Below are 22,865 nucleotides of genomic sequence, written 5' to 3'. Positions count from 1 at the left end.
TGCTGAAAGAGAAAATGTCTTCTCCAGTGCACTGTATGGTCTGTTTGCTGAGACTTATGTTGCTCAGGTGATTTTATGGGCACTGAATTGTTTTTTTTTTTTTTTGTCTCATATGTCAGTTAACTGAGCATGGTATATCATAAAGGATTTGCCTTAATTCCCTTTGCATTCCTGACATTTTTAAGTATTTGAAAGAGTTAAAGGGAAAATGAGAGGGAGAGAGGGGAGATCTTCCATTTGTTTATTTACTCTCTGCATGACTGTAGTGGCTAGCCTGAAGCCACTTCCATGTGGGTGCAGCTAACCAAGTACTAGAGCCATGTTTTCTGCTTTGCAAGATGCATTAGCAGGGAGTTGGATTGGAAGTAGAGCAGCCGGGGTTCAAACTAGCACTCTCTTTTTTATTTTCTTAAAGATTTATTTTTATTTTTATTGAAAAGTCATATGTACAGAGAGGAGGAGACACAGAGAGAAATATCTTCCGATTCACCCCCCAAGTGGCCGCAAGGGGCTGGTGCTGTGTGGATCTGGGGCCTCCTTCAGGTCTCCTGTGCCAGTACAGGATCCCAAGGCTTTGACTGGTTTTACACACTGCAGGCAGGGAGCTGGATGGGAAGTGGGGCTGCCGGGGTTAGAATCGGCGCCCATATGGGATCCTGGTGTGTTCTATGTGAGCCGCTAGGCTACCACGCCAAGTCTGGACCTGGGTATCTTGACATCTTAACCAGTGTGTTAGCTGCCAGGTTATGTAACCACTGTTAGAAATCTGTATTGAATGGATTGGATAGATTAATACAACAGCTGGGTGTGTGGCAATAATGGACCAAGTAATCACCTTTGCTGGCATCCCCTATGGGCACCAGCTCAAGTCCCAGATGCTTTGCCTGTGATTCAGCTTGCTGTTAATATTTGGGAATGCAGCAGAAGATGAGGAGTGAACCAGAGGATGAAACAGCTCTGTCTCTTAACTCTTTCTAAATATTTAAGTACACCTAAAACATGTGGATTGTTAATTAATACTTTGAGTTTGAATTGTGTATACACTTCAGAATCAACTTGTATAAATAACAGACTGATAGAATTGTGACTGCCTATGAAGGGCTGCACTGTTGTAAAAATATGGGGCAAATCAATCAGGATGGGAAAATGCGGAAGTGGGGAAATCCAGGGCTCTGGAATAGTAGCATAAAATTTAAAAAAAGGAATCAACATGTAAAAACTGAGATTGATTCAACTCTATCACTTAGCAGCTCTGTTCCTCTGCCTTTTTTCTTCTACACTTTTTTTTTTTAAATTGGAAAGTCACATTTCAATCCACTGTCACAGGATCACGGTGGAGGTACCTAGTCGTTAGATTATCGCTCCAGGCTCTTGAATCAATCTGTTTCTACATCACATTATGGTGTTATCATTTTCTCAAAGCAGGGAAGGATATTTTTATAGCTGTGCCTTAATGATAAGATGACCAAATGGAAAGGCAGGTTGAATGGTTACTCCCTGTTGGCATTCTTTCTGTAATTATAGACAACAGGATTGCTATGGCATAGGCTATTTTTGGAAAGTTGAAGAAATAAAATGACATTCATGGCCTTTCACCTTTTTTTTAAAAGATGTATTTAATTTTGTTGTAAAGTTAGATTTATAGAAAGGAGGAGAGACAGAGAGGAAGCTCTTCTGTCTGTTGATTGACTCCTCAAGTGGCCGCAACAACTAAAGGTGAGCCGATCTGAAGCAAGGAGTCCAGACCTGCTTCCAGATCTTGCACATGGGTACAGGGTCCTAAGACTTTGGGCCATTCTTGACTGCTCTCCCGGGCCACAAGTAGGGAGCTTGATGGGAAGTGTAGCAGCTGGGATTAGAACTGGCTCTTGTATGGGACCTTGGTGTGTGCAAAGTGAGGACTTTAGCTGTTAGGCTACTGCACCGGGCCCAGCCCTTCACCTTGAATCTTTTATTTCTTAAAGCTTTATTTATTTTTTATTGGAAAGGTGGATATACAGAGAGGAGGAGAGACCATCCGATGGTTCACTCCCCAAGTGGCCACAATGGCTGGAGCTGCGCCAATTCGAAGCCAGGAGTCAGGAGCTCTTCTAGGTCTCCCACACGGGTGCAGGATCCCAAGGTTTTGGGCCATCTTCAACTGCTTTCCCAGGCCACAAGCAGGGAGCTGGATGGGAGGTGGGGCTGCCGGGATTAGAACCGGCGCCCATATGGGATCCCAGCATGTGCAAGGCGAGGACTTTAGCTGCTAAGCTAAATAAATAAATCTTTAAAAAAAAATCTTAAAAAAACCAATCACAGAAAAGGTGATACGTGGTTGGTGACAAGCTGAGGTTGAACTCAGACTAGGGGCAACGAGAAGGAATTTAAAGTGCAGAGAACAGTATTAACAGGTATAGAGTGGGAGCATATAGGTAGCAGGTTTGTAAAATGGGAGATGGTCCCATGTGACTGAGTGTAGTGGTGGTGCTGATTGTGCAGGTGATAGAACTTTATAATATGGCGATGTTGTTGTCAGGTAAAAGAAGAAATGCAGAAATGGCAAGGTCTTGTTCATTTTATTTTTCTGCTTCTGTTCCTGGCATTCTCAGCTCCTGTCAGCCTAATCCTTAATCGTAACCTAATTTATAAGTTTTTCTCTTTTCCTCCTGTTCTCATTTTTGTTTTTATGTTCAGGTAAGGGGATTGGATTGTTGATCATTTGACCTGGTATTTTGGATAACTTTGTATGTAGGCAAACTCCCAGTGTTTTCCATGTTAATTAGTTGGAGGGCAGGGAAGTGGGATCTATAATAGTTTTAAAAACGTACTTTCCATTTTTCAGTTTTTTGAGAGTTTTGCTGTTGAGCATTGTCTTAAGATTTGCTTTATTTTTAATTGAGCTTTGTAAAAAGATTTCTGTGAGGATTGGTTGCAATGTAACTGCTGTGTCATTGTGATGTCTTGGTCCAGACATTGCCAGACTTCAGTAGACATGTTATCTATGTCACATGGCTAACAGTGGGAAGTCTGTAGTACAGATTACTCTTCCTGCAGAAATAGATTTGAAGTTCACTTTGGCAGGAATGTAGCGGGCAGATGACTGTTTACAAACAGAAAATGCATGAAACAGGACCTATCACAAACTGCCTGTATAGTCCTGGTAGTGAGTAAGCAAGCAAGCTGGCTAGGCTTTTATCCTTTCAATTCAAATATTTGTATATGTGGACATGTGTGCACATAGTGTTTTCATATGTAGAGGACAGGTTTCACTAAAATGGGGGATGGTAATAGGAAACCTTTGTTTTGAGAACTATATGTGGAATTAAAAAAATTTTTTTTTCATCTTTTATTAAATATTTGACAATCTTTACATAGTTAATTAGGGTAAAAAGGTTCAAGGGCTATAGGAAAGTGGGTAAGACTTATTTCCGTATTGTTTCCTTCATGTATCTGAGGTAAAGGGGGATATTGAGGGAGAAGCCCCACCCAGTTTCCCACCCATGCCAGGTCCTGGATGTGGGGCATGCTTTGAGATACTTGCTCAAGTGGTTTCAGTAGTTCACCAGTTATGAATCGCTGCCAGTCTCACCACTCCAAGCATGATGAGATCATTGAAGAATCCATTGATTGACATAGTCCATCATAGAGTCTCCATTTGCCCATTATTTCACTGCCAACATATAGCTGAGGAGGTTGATTGGCTTCTGTCTTCTGTCTTTTCATGGTTAGGGTTCTAAGTCCAGCATTTTGATTGGGGATATCCCCAAAGAAACTTTGTCTGCGGTGTTCCCAGACCAGATTCTTGTATGTACTAGCAAGTGCAGGGCCCGGTACAGTCCATCGCCCCAATCAGCTGGGTTGGTTCTGTTTTCACTCCCGACTTCCACTGGAATCAATGGGTGTTGCAGTCCAGCCTGGTTCTGCCCAGCACATACTCGGCCCTCACATAAACCAGTGGGAGCTGCAGCATAGTTGGAGCGATCCACAATAACCCCCACCAGGGCCCCCTACCCTGGTTTGCCAGTATGTGTAGCAGACGATTCCAGTCTGTCCCACATCCAGTTCGACTCTTGTACATGTCAATGTGTATTAAAGCTTAGTTCCATCTAACTAGCTCAACTATCCAGCCCTCACGGATGTTGCTGGGTGCCTCTGTCTAGCCACCCCAGCCCCTGTCCTAGTGTTCGTGCCCTTGCGTGGGAGTGGTAACCCAAGAGGGAGGAGCCCACTATTTTCCATTATTTTCCTCACCCCTACTGAGCCATGTGTGACCTATATGTGGTTTTGGACAAGCCATGGCTGGGCTGAAACATCCAACAGCAAGAATCAGTTTGGGTTAAAGGCCAGTCAGGAAAAGCCACTGTTCCTGCTAGGACAGGAGGTAGACTGAGTAGGGCTGGCTCACAGACTCCCTGGTATGCGCTAAATCTGGCATTGGGAGAGGTTCTGATGGAGGAGCTTGGGCAACTCCTCTGGCAGGACACAGACCTGGCAGGTACGCGCAAGAAGCATGATAGGAAATAGCCCAGAACAGGCTATGGAAAGTTACCCACTGGCATACATTTGGCTTGGGTGGGGGCAGACCAGGCTGAATCAGTTCACGTCATCCACTGGCAAATCCGAGCACCGGAACAGCGTGTGGGTCGAGCCAGGTTCGGTCGTGACAAAAACCAGTGCACAATACACATTGCCAAGGTGAGGTTGCCTGTACCGGAAGGGACCGCAGCGCCCAACCAGCATGCTAGAGAACCAGGAAGGGAGGGAGCGGAGCCGGCAGAGGGAATATGGGTGAGTTCCCTTGCTGGACAGCTACTCCCCCTGGCTTATTTCTAACCTTGAGAAATGAGCATTGCATTTTGGCTCTCACATTCTCAATAATGTCCTGGAATAGCAGCTTGGTATTGGCTTCTTGATTGTCCGCAATTGTTACAGTCATTTAAGAAAAAAAGATACATAGATGAAAATATTAGCCTACGTAATCAGTGCAGTTGTGTGTGGCCTATTACTCCCATACTACTACTGAAAGACCAAGATACAGTGAAGAAAATTGAAGTGAACATTGTGAGCAGGCTCTAACCTTTAGTAATAATTAGAATTTTTATCCATGAAATTAATTATTTGCAGATTAGAATGTATTTGTCTCAGAGAAGCAGTGTTACAAGTCATGATTTTGTCTCTAAGCTAATCCAGGTCACAGATAATTTTTTTTCTATCAAGGACAGGAGATGACATTTTGAAGGATGCCATGCTTGACTTTGCACTGCACTACATTGCCGGAGTCCTGCTCCAGCTGAGTTCCGAACTTGCGAAGGGTGCGTGGATGGAGGCGCAAAGAGGAAAGAAAGACGGACCACTATGATTTCATGATCATAGTGGACAATGCAGGAAAGCTGTCCGCTTTATTTATACAAAATCAGTCAAACTTTGGCTCAGACTTTTTACGTCATGGTCAAGTTGGGAATTTCTAAGGATAATTCTGCCATTAGTTTTACCCAGAAACAATAGAAGTTCCTGCTACAATTCTTACCCTACAACCCAATCTTGTATCACAAAGAAAAGGGGAATCTAAAAAATGAGGAAAGAATGAAAGCCTAAATATAGGTCCCTTGATTAGCATAAGGTCAATGGGGACAACCAAGACAGTAGGAATAGTAGAAGGCCCCTTTGCAAGATGCTATCACCTACATTAACCTCCGGGCTCACACTGAGCAAAAGGCCAGCCCCACAGTAGCAAACAATGCTTGGAAGGATTGGAATTCCCTGGCAGGGTGGTCCGGTGTCCATGCAAAAGAAGGTGGAGTTGCATTCAGGTGGCTGCAGAGAGGTCCTCGGGGCCCTGCCAAACAGTGGGAAGTTCCCTGCAGCCCTGCCTGCAATGGAACAATACTCTTCACACCTTCTGTGTCCCCCACATCCACTGCATGGACCCTAACACTACCTCCTTTTTCTTTTAGGTCTCCTTCCAGCCTGCCTGCCTGCCTAACTGCCTGCCTACCTTCCTTCCATCCTTTCTTCCTTCCTTCCCTCCCTCCCTCCCTCCCTCCCTCCCTCCCTCCCTCCCTCCCTCCCCCCTCCCTCCCTCCCTCCCTTCCTCCCTCCCTCCTCCCCTTCTCTCTCTTATGTCTATTTATTTGATAGAATTCCAGAGAGATAGAGCTCTTGTATCTGCTGGTTCACTCGCTAAATGGGCACATGGCCAGGATGGGCCAGATTGGAGGCGGGAGCTTTTTCTATTTCTTCTACACGTGTGACAGGAGCCCAAGCATTAGCACGGAGATGAACTGGAAGTGGAGCAGCTGGGACACAGACAGATGTCCATATGGGATGCCTATGTCACATGCAGTGGCTTTACCCTTTGCACAATGCTGGTCTCAAGATTATATATTTTTGAAGAGAGTCTGATGACTCCTACAGATGAACTGTGTTGAAAATCTGGCTAAGAGCTACCAGCTAATGGCCTAGGAAAGCAAAGGATGGCCCCTAGTCATTGGCCACTGCATGTGTGTAGAGACCCAGAAGTAACTCCTGACTGGCTCTTGGCTTTGGAATAGCCCAGCTCTGGTCATAAGTAGCCATTTGGTGGTTGGACCAATGTTTGGAAGATCTCTCTCACAGAAATTCTGCCTATCAAGTAAAAAGGCTGTGAAATTCCCAGTGAGTGTTGGAAAAAGTGAATCTGATTGTGGGAAGCAGCTTCTGTTCTTGAATTTTCTTGATTTTTTTCTTTCCACTTTACATCCATAGCAACTCTCTTCAAGTGGTCACTTAGGTGGGGAAAGAGGCTGGAGCAAATTAATTGTAAACTAAATGGCTGATTTCTTGCCAGCCAGAATGAGCCAGAGAACCTGATTTAGTTTTATCTCTTTCTCTCTCTTTTTTAAAGAGTTGTTCATTTTTATTGAAAGCAGGATTTACAGAGAGAAGGAGCTATATAGAGAAAGATCTTCCGTGCACTGGTTTACTCCCCAGGTGGCTGCCACGGCTGGAGCTGAGCCTATCAGGACCAGGAGCTTTTGTGTCTTCCATGCGGGTGCAGGGTCCCAAGGCTTTGTGCCATACTCAGCTGCTTTCCCCTGCCACAGGCAGGGAGCTGGATGGGAAATGGAGCAGTGGGGGCACAAATCGTTGCCCATATGGGATTCCTGTGTGTAAGGCCAGTATTTAGCCACTAGGCTATTAGGCTGGACCCAGACTGATCTTTAGTTTTCAAGAGGCATTCCTGGAGCTTAAAAAATTGTCAAAAACTAATTAAATACGAATATCATGTAATCTGTAGAGACCTGGAAGCTATTTTTAGTTTAATAATTTCAAATGTTATGATCTGTCTAAAGGAAATCATACACAAGAGAACATATTCCTATTTACTATTTATGAACATGTGACTATTAATAGCGATTTAGCCACCAGGCCAAGATCCTGTTACATGCTTCATCATCGTGAGGTCATTCAACTTCCTCTTGTATTACTTCACCTCGTTTCAATTCTTTCTCATCAGGTAGTTTTGCCTCAGACATGGTTATAACGAAGGATCAGATGTCCAAACTACTGTGCTTGAAAACTGTGTGTTCTCTCGGTGCCTTGTTAAATAATAATATGGGATTTATTTTCTGGTACAGTGATACTGAGTCTCCTTTGATGCTAGCCAAAACTGGGTGGAGTTTTTAAAGCTCCAGTCCGATTGATTCAAACAGGGCATGGTGAGTTTGATTTTATCAAAAAGCCTTTGCCTTTTAACATGCCAGAGCCAAGTTATTGCTGGAAAATCCTATGCGTCTGTATTGAGGATCTGTATGAAGTTTATTTATATTCAACTGAATGATGAAACTGAGTTGTAAGTATCTGCAATGTAATTAACCTTGGGAGTCACTAAACATAACAGTCTCATTTTACAAATTAAGGAACTCGGTTCCGGAAGGTGACTCAGTCAAGGGCATAGTGAGTGTCAGATTAAACTAGTGCTTCATGAATCACAGAGGCTTCTGTACCCAGCTTTTAGATTCTCTTGCCTTCTACTTATAAATCCACTTTTCTTTCTTTCTCTTTTTAAATGTGCTTGTTTCAGAGGGAGCAAAAGGCAGACAGCACTCCTGTCTACTGATTCACTCTCTAAACGCCCACAACAGCTGAGGCTGGCAAGACTATAACCAGGAACCAGAAACACTATCCTGGCCTCCCACAGAGGTGGCAGAAACTCAATTACCTGAGCCATCATTGCTGGCTGTTGGAGTCTGAGCTAGCGGAAAGCTGGCCTCGGCAGCCAAAGCCAGGAATCAAACTGAGTTCTCTGATGTAGGGCATAGGCAACCCCAGGACTAGGCCAAACATCTGCTCCCATTGCAAACCCACTGAAAGTTAACTTCTTGTCCTCATGTGCAGAAGAGGAATAGTATATGTAGTGGTCAGTGAGACTTTCCTGAATGTCCAGATTCGAAAATAATGCTGTTATATTCTTTTGCCAGTAAAATATATATAACTAAACATAAATGATATGATTATTAAATCACTTCAAATGATTCTGGCTTCAGATGGGCGCAGCTTTGGCCATTGCAGCCACGTGGGAAGTGAACCAGCAGACGCAGACAGAAGACCTTTCTCTTTGTCTTTCACTGTGTATCTTCCTTTCCTCTGGAGATAAATTTTCAAGGAAAAAAAGTAGGGGAGGGAGAAAAAACAAGAAAAAGTTCTTCACTTGCTTGATACTAATATAACTATTTTAATGGAAATATTCTACTTTGACCTCTGTATATTGCTTAAAAAGTTGCTCTGGCAGATGATATATAAAGGAACAGAAGCTATGAGGTAGTTGAAATGGTGTATGATTTGAAATTTAAAGAGTTGATTGGAGTCTTTACTGGCTTTAATTTTGGGGGTAAGTTATGTGGGTTTTTTTTGCACCTTATTGTTAATGAAAAGGGCAAAAACGACATTTTGTGTGCACATTAGATGCGTTAGAAAAAATAACACTGGATTTTCTTGGGTAAGACTATTTCTGAGCTTATTTTTCAAATGTGGGAATATTAGCTCTGAACCTTCAGAGTTTGATTCTTTGTAGGAATGTTCCTTTGGCAGCATTCATCATATAAACACCTTTGTTTCTCTGGAACAGGCCTTTGCAGTGCTGCAGAATGGCTGACCTCAGTCTGGCAGATGCACTCACAGAGCCATCTCCGGAGGTTGAGGGGGAGATAAAGCGAGACTTTATTGCCACGCTGGAGGCAGAGCCCTATGAAGATGTTGTGGGAGAAACTGTTGCAAAAACAGACTATATTCCTCTCCTGGATGTTGATGAGAAAACAGGGAACTCAGAGTCGAAGAAGAAGGCCTGCTCAGATACTAACCAGGTTGAAGGTAAGTGTTTCAGCCACATTGGGTATACATGGGTGTGTTTGGGAAACAGAAGCTTATGCTTTGGGTCATTATCTTGGGAACCATGAAGAAACCAAGCTGAATTTTTGGTGTTCACTGGTAACTTTCTTTTTACTTGAATTTGTTAGGCTTCAAGGAACTAAATCTCACAATAGTTTAGTTGGCTCAATTTTTAGTGTTCACTGGTAACTTTTTCTTTACTTGAATTTTTTAGGCTTCGAGGACGTAAATCTCACTGTAGTTGAGTGTTGGTTATGAAGCTGTAGGTTAGTTTTAACTCTAAGGTTATTCTGGTGTAACATTTCAGCTATCATGTAGTATGCTGTTTTGTTTTTTTTTTTTTAAAGATTTATTACTTGGAAGTCAGAATTCCTGAGGAAGAGGCAGAGATTTTCCGCCTGCTGGTTCACTTCCCAAATGACTGCTATGGCCAGAGCTGGGCTAGTCCAAAGCTGAGAGCCAGGAGCTTCTTTTGGGTTTCCTGTGTGGACACAGGGACCCAGGGACTTAATGCTTTCCCAGGCTGTAAGCAGGGGGCTGGGTCACAAGTGGAGCAGCCGTGTGGGATGCTGGTGCTGTAGGCAGAACCTGAGTGTACTGCACCATGGCACTGGCTGCATATCTTCTCCTTCTTTAAGATTATTTATTTGAAAGGCAGTTGTGTGTGTGTGTAGGAGAGAGAGAAAGAAAGAAATGTTTCATTTGCTTGTTCACTCCTCCAATGGCTGCTATGGCCTGTGCTAAAATATTCCTGAGCTTGAAGCTTGGAGCTTCATTTTTGTTTGACTGTTTCCTATAGTTTGCATGGTTTTACTAAAATTACCTGTCTGTTCATACTTGTTCTACCTTTTTTTTTTTTTCTAAATTAGAATCTTTTGGGGGAAATACTTTCTAAAAATGAAAGGTTTGATGAATTTCCTATTTGTTTACTTCTCATATACCTATAACAGCTAGAGTTGGGACAGGCATATGCCAGGAGCTCAGAACTCAATCTGCATCCCCCGTGAAGGTGGCAGGAACCCTGGTACTGGAGCCATCAGCTGCTGCCTCCGACAATACCCATTAGCAGGAAGCAGGATTGAAAGTATAGCAGCAAGGACTTCATTATGGGATGCTTGTACTAACCATCAAATTAGTCTCTGTATTTCAGATGCCTGCTCTTAGGTACACTTGGGTCAGTGGCTAAAAACATAAGTCTAGGGGAAAGGCCTTAAAATACTACTGGAAAGATGGTAACTAGATATTCAGAATTTCTAGCCTGGAGCCCAGCAGCGTGGCCTAGCGGCTAAAGACCTGGCCTTGAACGCGCTGGGATCCCATATGGGCGCCGGTTCTAATCCCAGCAGCCCCACTTCTCATCCAGCCCCCTTCTTGTGGCCTGGGAGTGCAGTTGAGGACGGCCCAAAGCTTTAGGACTCTGCACCACGTGGGAGACCTGGAAGAGGTTCCTGGTTCCCGGCTTTGGATCGGCACAGCATCGGCCATTGCGGTTACTTGGGGAGTGAATCATTGGACGAAGATCTTCCTCTCTGTCTCTCCTCCTCTCTGTATATATCTGACTTTGTAATAAAAATAAATAATAAATCTTTAAAAAAAAAAAAAGAATTTGTAGCCTGGCCTTTTCATGGCCAAGTCTTGTAGCCTGCCTAATGGTACAGTAGAGGGCAGTGTTGTACTTGACTATGATGAATTTTCTGTAGGTCCCCATGTCCCAATCCTGTAACTGATTTACTGTGATGCTTTCTCACAACGTCTTAGTTATTCCCTTTTGACAAATTTGTGAGCCGTGGGAAAGAATCTCCAGTCTTTTGAAGAGAAGGGGTTAGATTTTAAAAAGCTTTTGGATTTGAGTAATTTAGACAAATGTTATTAGTTTTGGAAATCTGTGCTGATTTTTAAGAGGTATATGTACCAGGAGAAATTTTTCATGAGTTGAGGAGGATCTTCTTTCTTGGGAACTTAGTGAGAGGACATGATACAGCATCTTTTTGGTGAAATTTTATTAGAAATACAGAGAGGAGAGACGGAGAAAGATCTTTCATTACTGGTTCACTCCCCGATTGGCCAGAATGGCCAGAGCTGAGTTTATCATAAGGCAGGAGCCTGGAACTTCTTCTCGGTCTAGCACATGGGTGCTGGGTTCCAAGGCTTTGGGCCATTCTCCACTGCTTTCCCAGGTCACAAGAAGGGAAGTAGATGGAAAGTGGAGCAACCAGGACCCAAACCTGTGCCCATATGGGATCCCAGAGTGTGCAAGGCGAGGGCTTTAGCAACTAGGCTACCAAGGTGGACCCAGTGAATTCTGTTATCTTTTGCTTCACTCTGCAAATGCTCTCAGCAGCTGGGGCTGAACCAGGCTGCAGCCAAGGACGTCAACTCAAAAACGTCTTTCCCATAGGACTTGGACTGTCATCCACTGTTTTTCAGACAACTCAGGCAGCTGTGTTGGAAATGGAGCAGGCAGGACCTGATTTGGTGCACATATGGGGATCTGGTATTGCAGGCTTCACCTGGTATGCCACAGCACCAGATCCTGATGTTTTCTTTTTAAACATTTTATTTGTGGGATTGGAGTTGTGATATTGCAAGTGGAACTGCTTGTAGTGATGTCAGCATCCCATTCCCTTTGCGAACATGTGGATAGTGAACCAGCTGATCAAAGACTTGGCCTCTGTGTAAGTTTTTCAAAATAAACAAATCTGTCAAAAGAATTTATTTGCAATGTCTGCATTGTTGGCTTCGGTGATATTTGTTCTCTTTGAATGTGATACTCTTGGGGTGTTAGTTTTCTTTGGTGATTCAGCAGTGCTGCCTGTTGAAATATAATGTGGTGTGATAATGCTTCCTTGTTGATCCTAATTTCTCATGCACTGGAGCTTCTCTTCTTGATTCCTAATTCTTTTATTACTTGATTATTTTAAACAATCTTGAGCTTTTTCAAGCATTTCTGTGTTAGTATGCTGATTCTGTCACACATGTCTCAGTTGGCCATCTTCATCCATCTTAAAAATTTATTATTATTGGAAAGGCGGATATACAGAGAGGAGAGACAGAGAGGAAGATCTTCCATCCAATGATTCACTCCCCAAGTGAGCGCAATGGCCGATACTATGCCGATCCGAAGCCGGGAGCCTCTTCCGGGTCTCCCACGTGGGTGAGGGTCCCAAAGCTTTGGGCCATCCTCGACTGCTTTCCCGGGCCACAGGCAGGGAGCTGGAAGGGAAGCGGGGCTGCCGGGATAGAACCAGTGCCCATATGGGATCCCGGGCATGCTAGGCGAGGACCTTAACCATTTGCACCACTGCGCCGGGCCCAAAAAAATTTTTTTAAAGATTTATCTATTTTGATTGGAAAGGCAGATATACAGAGAGGAAGAGAGACAAAGATCTTCCATCTGCTGATTCACTCCCCAAGAGACTGAAACGACTGGAACTGTGTCAATCCAAAGTCAGGAGGCTGGAACTTCTGGGTCTCCCACGTGGCTGCAGGGTCCCACGGACTTAGGCTGTTCTCTACTGCTTTCCCAGAGCACAAGCAGGGAGCTGGATGGGAAGTAGAGCAGGTACCATATGAAATGGCACCCATATGTGATCCCAGCATGTACAAGGCGAGATCTTCAGCCACTAGGCTATCGTGCTGGGTCTAAAATCAATAACTTGTAAGTTTAACACTGGAAGAAAATATTTGTGAAGCTCATTTGATAAAAGGCTAATGTTGAGGCAGGTATTGTGGCATAGCAAGTTAAGTTTCTATGTTTCATACATTCTCAATTTCCCATCCACCTCCCTGTTTATGTCCTGGGAAAGCAGCAAAAAATGGCACAAGACCTTGGACCACTGCACCCACTGGGAGACTTGGAAAAGCTTTTGTGTTTGGACCAACTCAGCTCTGGCCCTTAGCTGCTAATTGGGGAGTAAACCAAAGATATCTGTGTGTGTGTGTGTGTGTGTGTGTGTGTGTGTGTGTGTGTGTGCGTGTAACTCTTTTAAATGGATAAGTGTTTTAGTTAAAAAATCTCTGATACTTAGAATTAATCTCTAATAGGAAACCCAAACAATCCAGTTGAAAAATAGCCCCAAAATCAAAATAGACCAAAAAAATCAAGCACCAAAATCCTTATCGTTTCACTTCATCACAGAAAGTAAGTGAAAGGATGGCAGACACATCATAACAAGATGGCCAGTGTCCTCAGTCATTTGAGGAGACCTAACTGCCTTGTTAGCATACCTTTGCAAGGAAAGGAAACCTGCTGTTCTAAAAGTGCTGCTGCTGACCCCGTGTGGTCCTCAGTGTCAGAGTAAGGCAGTTGCCTGGAGTCCAGCGCGTGGGAGTGGTTAGGCAGTCATCTACACTGCCGGTCTTTGAGGCATTTAGTTTGAATTCAGTTGCTAAACCTGTGGTGCTTGATTATGGCCTTGCTGAACTTAATGGTAACCTCTGACAACTTACTAAACGTAAGTGTGCTTTTAGGAAGGGTTCTTTATGCAGTGAAGCATAACAGAGCTTTGGCAATATGGGCATTAATGATTCTATTCTGGTTCTGAGATTCCTTTTTATGAAGTTGCTAATTAATTTGAAAGAGTAATAGGGAGGTGAAACATTGGCTGGCCAGGCAATGCACATATTAATTTCCAGTTCAGGTTTTTGTCTTTCACAGAGATAAAGGTTCTAAGCAGAGACTAGTAATGTGCATGAAAGGAGCAGGAGTGAGTGAATAAGCAGACATTCATGCACAAATCTGGGCTTCCTCTCACAGAGAAATATCCATCATGAATAGGCAAAGAGAAACAGAAAGTGGTACCTCTAAGTATCATCTATGGTAGAGAGGTGCCTCTCCAACTTTTCACCCTCCTGTGTGAGGTAGGGGATGGTGCCTTCATGGCACCATGTACAAATGGGTAGGATCTTAGGATGCACCCAGGTTTCTGACACGACGATTAAGTTCTAAAAGGTGGAAGTATTAAGCTGATAGTTAAGGAGTTATAAAGGTTATAAAAATTAAGGGTTAAGGGTTAAGGCCTGGTGCAGTAGCCTAGTGACTAAAGTCCTGGCCTTGCACATGCCGGGATCCCATATGGGTGTCAGTTCATGTCCCAGCTGCTCCACTTCCTGTCCAGCTCCCTGCTTGTGGCCTGTTAAAGCAGTCAGGGATGGCCCAAAGCCTTGGGACCCTGCACCCGTGTGGGAGACCTGAAAGAGGCTCCTGCTTTGGATTGACTTGTCTCTGGCCGTTGTGGTCGTTCAGGGAGTGAGTGTGCAGATGGAAGAAATTTCTTTCTGTATCTCTTCCTCTCTGTAAATCTGTCTTTTAAATAAAAATAAATAATTCTTTTAAAAAAAACCCCCACAGATTATGAGTTCCAGTTTACAAGCTGGCTGGTTGAGTTGTATTACACTGACTGGCCCTTTCTCCAGAACTCCATGCAGGTCTGGCATGTGCGTGGCAGGGCTCTTGGCACTGTCCCAAGTGTTTTAGCGGTGAGTTGTATATCAGCAGTGGAGCTGGCTTGGCACTCACTTGGGATGGTGGCTCACAAGCTGTGGCCTAGCTACTGCATCCCTACACCAACCCCCCTCTGTTACCTTTTATTGAATCTTTAAGTTCCTGGTTGTTTTCGTGTGCTTTAAGCTATGAAGAGTGACAGCAGTTCCACTAGGAAGGCAGAAGTTGGCTGTGCTTTTCATCTGTCTGTCACAGTAGGTAATTATTCTTTGTGACTGCTGCAGGTTCTCCATCTTCTAAAGCAACAGTACTGGCCAACGGTGATCATGGACTAGGAGCGAATGTCACCACAGGTAAGTGGTCCTGGGATTCCCCAGGTATGTGGGTGGACCCTTCATAAGCTCCTTTGGGAGGGTTGCTGATGGAAAACACAAGTTATTCCTGAGGTTATTGGTCACGTGGAACCTCCTACAGTGAAGAGGAAAGTGAGCTTCCTGTGATAATCCTTTCATATTTGTTAAAGTTGTGCCACACAAAAGCTTGATCTGTCTTAAAATTACTTATGTTCATTTGGTGCAAAAAGGTTTTGAAATTCACATGTAGTTCATCAAGTTTCCTGTGAACTTTGTGAAGTCTTCATTGATAGGATATGGGAGACATTTGTCGTCTACAACCTGTAGCCTATGTGAGAGTCACCTGTTGTCTTTTTATAAATAACTGGGTTTAACTTGTAGATGTATTCGGGCTACCACTGTTGACCAAGTGAGTTGCCTTGTAATGATCAAGCACACTGTTGTTTGTGGTAGAGTTCTGAACTAGGGTGTAGTATTTGTTTCACGCAAGTGTAGGATTTTTTATTTCTCTTCATGTTTGCATAGCTCAGCCATGAAAAGTCTTACCTCAAACCTCTTTAGGCTGTCTTGGTTTCTCAGGCTTCCAGAAAGCATTGTGTTAGCAATAACAGATGTTCCTGGACTTTTCCCTCGTTCTTTGGCCCTAGGAAGTACTGGGTATTTATTGGTAGCTCAGCTTTATTGATGATGTTCTATTGCTTGTCTTAGTTTTAAGCAGTGACATTAGCATCCTCATTAGCAAACTCTTGGATTACATGTCCTTTAACTTTGAAAACTAGGAATACCACTTTATCTTCAGGCTTTGTGAATTGATGTTTTTATATGTCTTTGGTAATATTATTCATGGGTAGCAATGACCAGATGGTGTACATTTTGAAAGCAAAGCTGTTTTTGTGGATTGCTTTTTAAAAAGTATGCAGATATGCACTTGATTAAAGATGATTAAAGAAGAGAATTGAATATGAATTTGTTTTTGAATGAGTATCATTTGAATCAGCTTTCTTTAACCAAATGGCAATATTAGGGGGAAGGAAGGTTGGAAGAGATCAGTTTGATTAGATGATTGCTTGAAAGAGTGGGTGCCAGGAAGAGGAGACAGTAGGCTCCAGAGGGGGGGGGTGGAAATGTTGATTGCCTGCTGTGATCAGTTTATACTCTGTGCATGTTGAAGTACTGCACTGTGTCACATAAGAATGTAGGAGTATTACATGGTGAAGCAGAAGGGAGGAAGGAAGTGGGTGCCATTTTCATCTGGGAAGGAACCAGCTGTCAACACTACTCCAGCAGGATGTCAGGACTGAATGCAGCAGGCTCAGACTCTGTGCAGCAGTCAGTCGCCGCTGCCAGGTCTTAATGGTGTAGACAAAAAAGAATGAGGAAAGCATGTTGCCTGGCCCTTTATTCTCTGTGCTGAGAAGATCTTCCCCATTTCTGCTCCGTGGCATTATGAGAGCAGGTCCGCACATCTGTCCACCCCTAGGTGGAATCCAGTTTGCCTACCTGGGTTATTTGGGTTCTGCATTTTGACTTCTTAATTGCAGTAAAGCAGGTATTTTATTCAAAATGTGCATGATTAATGGAGGATGGGGTGGGATTCAAAAGGGGTGAAGCAAAGCGCATGTTTTTTTTAGCATAATATGACTTTATTCTATCTAATATGACCCTCACTAACTGGAATGGGTAACTAGCTAGGTGCTATTTTGAAAATTCCTATTTCTGTTTCACTCCAAATGTTATCTGTAGCCCCGAGAACAGAGAAGCTACTAATGCATACAAAACATTTGTGAGCATCTTGTGATGTTGACCTTGCTGTTTACTAATGACCTGTGCTTTTTCTGCCCTCTCTTTCCCCTTCCTGCTTCTTCCTCCCTTTCTGTTTTTCTCCTCCTAGAAGCCTAGAGTGTGTCTCAGCACTGGGGCTCCTGCCATCACCAGACCAGTGATCTTTCCTAAGCACCGTTACACTTCTAAAACCTTCAGCATTTTGCAGAGCTTTGCTTTTCCTTCCTGGACACGGTATAGAAGAAGCTGAGGGTAGTTCTTCGGGGCCTGTTTCTGCTGATGCCTGAGCAAACCACCTGCTTCTTCTTGTGTCTTCAGGGCTTAATGGAACCCCTTTTCCTTTTGTGAACACAAAATGCACCATGAATTCTTTATTTTTAGTATTTTTATATAAGATCACCTAATGTCTTTTATGTTTTGCTCTTTTAAAATTCATTTTCTCATTTAACCCACTCTCATTTTTTCTTTAATTTCAGCATTTCAGTTGCCTTTTTTCTTGTGATTTTTGAATCCTCAGTATAAATCAGGATACTATAACACCAAATGAGAACATGTGCTTCATAAAGGGGTGGAGGCCACCAGTACTGCATTGAATTTCTTTTCCTTCTTTCTCATTTTCCCCTTGGCAGGCTTGCTTTTAGAGAAAATTAGTCTTGTAAGTTTCCTGGGTTTCTCTCCAGCCTACTACAGCAAGATTAATGATAGCTATTTCAATTAATTTAGTTTCCTAATTTAGAATAACTAATTAAAGCTGGAAATTTATTTCTTCAAGTTAAATCATCTTTTGTGATTTGCAAGGTGGGCCAAAATTATTATCTGTCTGGGCTTTGGTTTGCCTGAAAATTTGGCAACTTTATCATTGTATATGGATTTTTCAATGGCAGTAACTAATCATGACAGTTGAGAAATTAAAGAAAATAGATGTAAGTTATGATGTTCTTGGATCATATAGTAGAATGTTGGGATGTTGGTACAGATTTAAAAAGAGCTTTGTGCAACAATGCCAGTGTAAAAGGAAATTGCAACACATTTAATAATCATAACCAATTTAATTGGCTTCTGTTGGGAAATGATTTTCTGACTGGGCTTGAATTTTATTCAGTGTTAGTACCTCTGAACTCTGAAGTGGCCTTTTTATGTAGTATGTCAGTGGAATTGGTTGTTCTCTTTGTAAAGTCCTTTATCATGAGTGTTGGCATTCCTGTTCATCCTTTATGAGGATTGCCTCAGTATTTGTTTCTTACTCTCCCTCTTATTATCAAACTGCTTAAAAATACAGAGCCATTGGAAACCATTACAGTGATAGGCTTTCATTGAATTTTCAACGCAGTGCATTTAAGGTCTGGAAATGAAATACTCTTAAACTTCCTATTTTGTTGATTATGCAGGCTTTTTTTTTTTAAACAACCTCCATGGTAATGATGTTCTATATTAAAAGAAATAATCAGTAATTGGTTCATGTTTCGAGGAAGATTTTGAAATACAAATTATTTTAGATCCTCTGTCATAAAATTACATTTAAGTTGTAGAATTAGACTGTCAAAAACATTTTAATTGCGTACCTGTAGTGACTTTTGGAATTTCGGAAGCCTTTTGTCTTTGGGGATCTGAAGGTGAGGGTAGACGTCTTTGCCAAGAGTTCCTTCTCTGGATTTTACAAGAAGGCCTTTGAGGAAACATGCTATAGGAGGGTTTTTGCTTATCTTCTAAGCAACTGATAAAATAAGAAAACTCCTACTGTAGGAGAAGACACCAACAAATAAAACACAAATCATTCCCTTTGGTGTGCAGTTGTTTAATATGCTATTTTGGGGACCAAGTAGCTTTTGAAACTGTTGGCATTTGATATCTTCCTATTGCTTCCCTGTGGCCTAAGTGACAGGAAGGAGAAGCCTGGGTGAAGCTTTTTGGAACACATTCATACTTCATGGTTAAGGTTTGTTTATTCCACTTTTATTTCCGTTTGGTTGTTTATTGTTATTTGAATTTTTTTGTTCCAAATAATTTTTTTTTGAGTTTATGGTATTGTTAAAATTTCCTATCAGCAACCAGAAGTTGATATGTATTGTTAGATCCTTTTGTTTCACTTGAATATTTTATTTTGAAGAAATCAATGTAATGTTTCGTATATAGTTCCATATGAAGCAGCCAGTCCCACGATGAAATGCTGTATTGCCATGATGGTCACCTTTGAGTGGCCCAGGATGTCACTGGTAAGGCAGCTATGCTAGACAGTACTGTGGAGTGGGTGTTTCTGTTATGCACGTTTATCTTTCTTACTTATTGTTTTTGGCCCAATGTTGAAAACTTTGTTTTTAAATAATATTTTTATAACTTTGTTCATACACCTAAGTTTGTATTTTTGTGATTTAGACTTCCACACTTTGTATGTTGGGACATTTTAATGTGATCATTGTGCTGAATAAATTATACTAATAAACATCTTAAATTAACACTTTATAGACTGGATTTTGGTTGAGTCTCAATTATTAAAGTAGAGTATGTCTAATCACTGATTGGGTAAATAAAGGCTCTCGAGGTCTGTGTCCTCAGTCTGACAAGCTTATGTTTCACTCATAGCAGTGGTGTAACTGTAGACTTGTTACTTTTGGTCAAACACCTATTTATTTATTTATATATCTTTCCTTCTTAGTGTTAACTTTATTTTATCCAGATTCTGTAAGAATTTAGAAGCTCAGTTAACTCTTGCTGTTCAGTAACACCTAGTAAGCTAGAGTTGACAGAGGGAAACAAGAAGTTATTCCAAAAACCAGTTTTCATGGCATATTGGTTATTAGTTATTGTTGTTTTTAAAAAAGAAGGATTTTTTTGAAAGGCAGATGTTACTTAAAATTACCATTAGCAATCTCTATAAAAAAGAGATTTATTTATTTTTATTAGAAAGTCAGATTTTTAAAAAAGATTTGTTTATTTTTGAGCCCAGCTCAGTAGCCTAGTGGCTGAAGTCCTCACCTTGCATGTGCCAGTTTCCCACATGGGCACTAGTTTGTATTTAGCAGCCCCACTTCCCATCCAGCTCCCTGCTTGTGGCCTGGGAAAGCAACCGAGGGTGGCCCAAAGCTTTAGGACCCTGCACCCACGTGGGAGACCTGGAGGAGACTCTTAGCTCTTGGCCAGATTGGCTCAGCTCCAGACATTAAAATAAATGTGTTGTTGTTGTTAATTTTTTTAAAAAGGTTTATTTATTTATTTGAAAGTCAGCTTTTCCAAACCACAGGCAGGGAGCAGCTGGGATACGAAGCAGTGTCTATATCAGATCCTGGCACATGCAAGGTGAGGACTTTAGTTGCTAGGCTGCCATGCCAGGCACAATATTTGCAATCTTGAAGTGCTTTCTAGATTATTAAATAAAATTGGCAACATTTGATAACAACTGATTTTGTGATGGATTGAATAATTCATTGTGATCTGGTTGGGAATAATTCAGACTAATACCTAATTTCTGAGCTATTTTGAGTTAGTGTTTCTTTACAGTAGAAATGTTTGCAGATGTAGCGTGTTGCCTCGGTTGAGACTCTGCAAAGATTCTATGCCTAAGGTAAATTTTGGGCCAGACAGACATTTCTTTAAAGCGTGCTTTAATGTTCTTTGATTTAACTTAAGAACCACAGTAATGCATTTTAGATTTGAAGCACAAGAATTTAGATATTAAAACCAAGATTCGCAGTCTTGAGTGCTTGTATTACAGCTGTACTAGGCTTAAAACTTTTGATTACAGGAGCAGTTCTTGGGCTTGTATTAGTGTGTGTTTTTGAAGAGAGATGAAACTTGACTGTATGTGGGTTCCCCTTTGCTGGTGTCATGATGAGAGTATTCTGTCCAACAAAGGGCTTGTGGAGCCTTCTCATTGATTTGCTGCACAAGTAGGACTGCTGGCTGTGTTGCCTGTACCAGCACAAGCACATGATGTATTAGCAGCTGTTCTTCTGAACATCATGTGTCAGCCCCCAAGGCTGTGCCCGCAGTGATACCTTCTGAGAATGTCATGGATGCAGAAGGTGCCCTGCATGCTTCATTGCTGTCCCTTGCATCAAACGTAAGACTGATCTCTAAGGATTTAGTGCCAGAAAGAATTCAGATGCACACCAAAATGTGAGATCGGAACAAAAAACTGTGGTGTCTTCGAGTTTCTGAATAGCAGTTACAACCAATTCAAGTTGACATAAAAGTTTCATAAATGAAGTTTGAACGTAAAGATAGATAGGACGAGACATCTGCCCTGCCCTACCCTACTCACTACCCTAAATTCTGGAAGCACAACTTTAGTCCTTTCCATTGATTTTTTTTTTCCACACTGAAATTTGCATGCTGGAACCTCTTCATGAGCCAACAGCATCTAAGTGTTGAGGTCTTTTTTTCCCCCAGGTTTCTTATTTTTTTTTTTTTTTAAATTGGAAAGTAGATATACAGAGAGAGAGAAGGCGAGATAGAGAGAAAGATCTTCCATCTACTGATTCATTCCCCAAGTGGCCACAAAGGCCACAACTGTGCTGATCTGAAGTCAGGAGCCAGGAACCTCTTCCAGGTCTCCCGGGTGCAGGGTTCCAAGGCTTTGGGCCATCATCTACTGCTTTTCCAGAACATAGGCAGGGAGCCAGATGGAAAGTGGGGCTGCCGGAACATGAACTGTTATCCATATGGGATCTTGGCTTGTTCAAGGAAAGGGTTTTAGCTACTAGGCCACTGCACTGGGCACTGTTTTGCTTTCTAATTAAAATATGGACTGTATGGTTAGAAAATGCACATTAGCAAGTAATATGTGTACTATATATAACAAGTGAAATATGTTATTTATAGTTTGATTTGGAAGGTGTTTAGGACTCTCTTTAAGCTTCCTTAAAGAATAAAGTTAAGAACTTTAAAGAAAGCATTTAAGTACATCGGGAGCCACTGGATTTTAATTACAAATGGAAATTTTAAATAAATAAGTCAAATTCTACCTAAGCATTTAGTGCATACATAATTCTTACATTTTAAGCTATAACTTTATGTGATTTATCCTTGTGGAATAAAACTTTATACTATGCCAAAAGCCAGTGATAGTGCATGCTGATACTACATCCGCCTTGTGATGTGGCTGGTTAAGCTGGTACCGCGACGTTAGCATTCCTTGCTCGGGTTGGATATCTGGCTCCTGACTCTGCTTTCAGTCGAGCTTTCTACTAGTGCACTTGGAAAGGCAATGCCTGATAACTGCAGTACTTGGGCCTCTGCCACCCATTTTGGAAGACCAGGATGGAACCCTGCTACTAAGTTTCAGCAAGATCTAGACATAAGGAGAAAGATGCCATTGGACTTGTCAATATTTTCTTGGCTATTAAAAGTAGGCAGCAAAATAAGTAGCTAAATTTAGCTGCATTAAAATTTAAGACTTTTACATATTTCATTACAGTGAAAAAGACAGCACATGGAATAAAAATATTTTCAAATCCTGTATTTGGGCCCAGCACAGTGGCTAAATCTTCGCCTTACACGTGCTGGGGTCCCATGTGGGCATTGGTTTGTATCCTGGCTGCTCCTCTTCCTGCAAGCTCCCGGTTTGTGGCCTGGGAAAGCAGTAGAGGATGATGCAAAGGCTTGAAAGCATGCATTTGTGTTGGAGATCTGGAGGAAGCGCCTGGCTTTGGATGGGGTTGGCTCCTGTTGTTTTAGCCACTTGGGAAGTGAACACTGGACAGATCTAATGTTTGTCTATCCTTCTCTCTGTAAATCTGCCTTTCCAATAAAAATAGTTAAACATTTTGAATAAACATTTCTCCAATGAAAACACACACCACCCCACCAAAAAAAGCCCCTATAAAGATGGTTAATATTACTATTGTTAGGGAAATGCAAGTCAAAACCACAAAGAAATATATCTTGCACTCACTAAAATGATGACACAAAAATACCAAGTATTTGACAGGAATATTTAAAAA

General features: G+C 42.0%; 1 protein-coding gene across 1 annotated transcript in view; it reads left to right on the top strand.

Annotated features, from left to right (window-relative positions):
- Nucleotides 1-22,865, top strand: part of MAP4 (microtubule associated protein 4) — a 104,143-nt gene that overhangs the window by 25,095 nt on the left and 56,183 nt on the right. Inside the window, 2 exon segments of the mRNA XM_040994382.1 lie at nucleotides 9,089-9,330; nucleotides 15,076-15,144. Coding sequence (XP_040850316.1) covers nucleotides 9,108-9,330; nucleotides 15,076-15,144 — 292 coding nt within the window. The 5' untranslated portion in view covers nucleotides 9,089-9,107.

This window comes from Ochotona curzoniae, unplaced genomic scaffold, assembly GCF_017591425.1.
Source record: "Ochotona curzoniae isolate NIBS_2020 unplaced genomic scaffold, NIBS_Ocur_1.0 contig_908, whole genome shotgun sequence".
Lineage (NCBI taxonomy): Eukaryota > Metazoa > Chordata > Mammalia > Lagomorpha > Ochotonidae > Ochotona > Ochotona curzoniae.
This window is presented reverse-complemented; position numbering and strand designations above follow the sequence as displayed.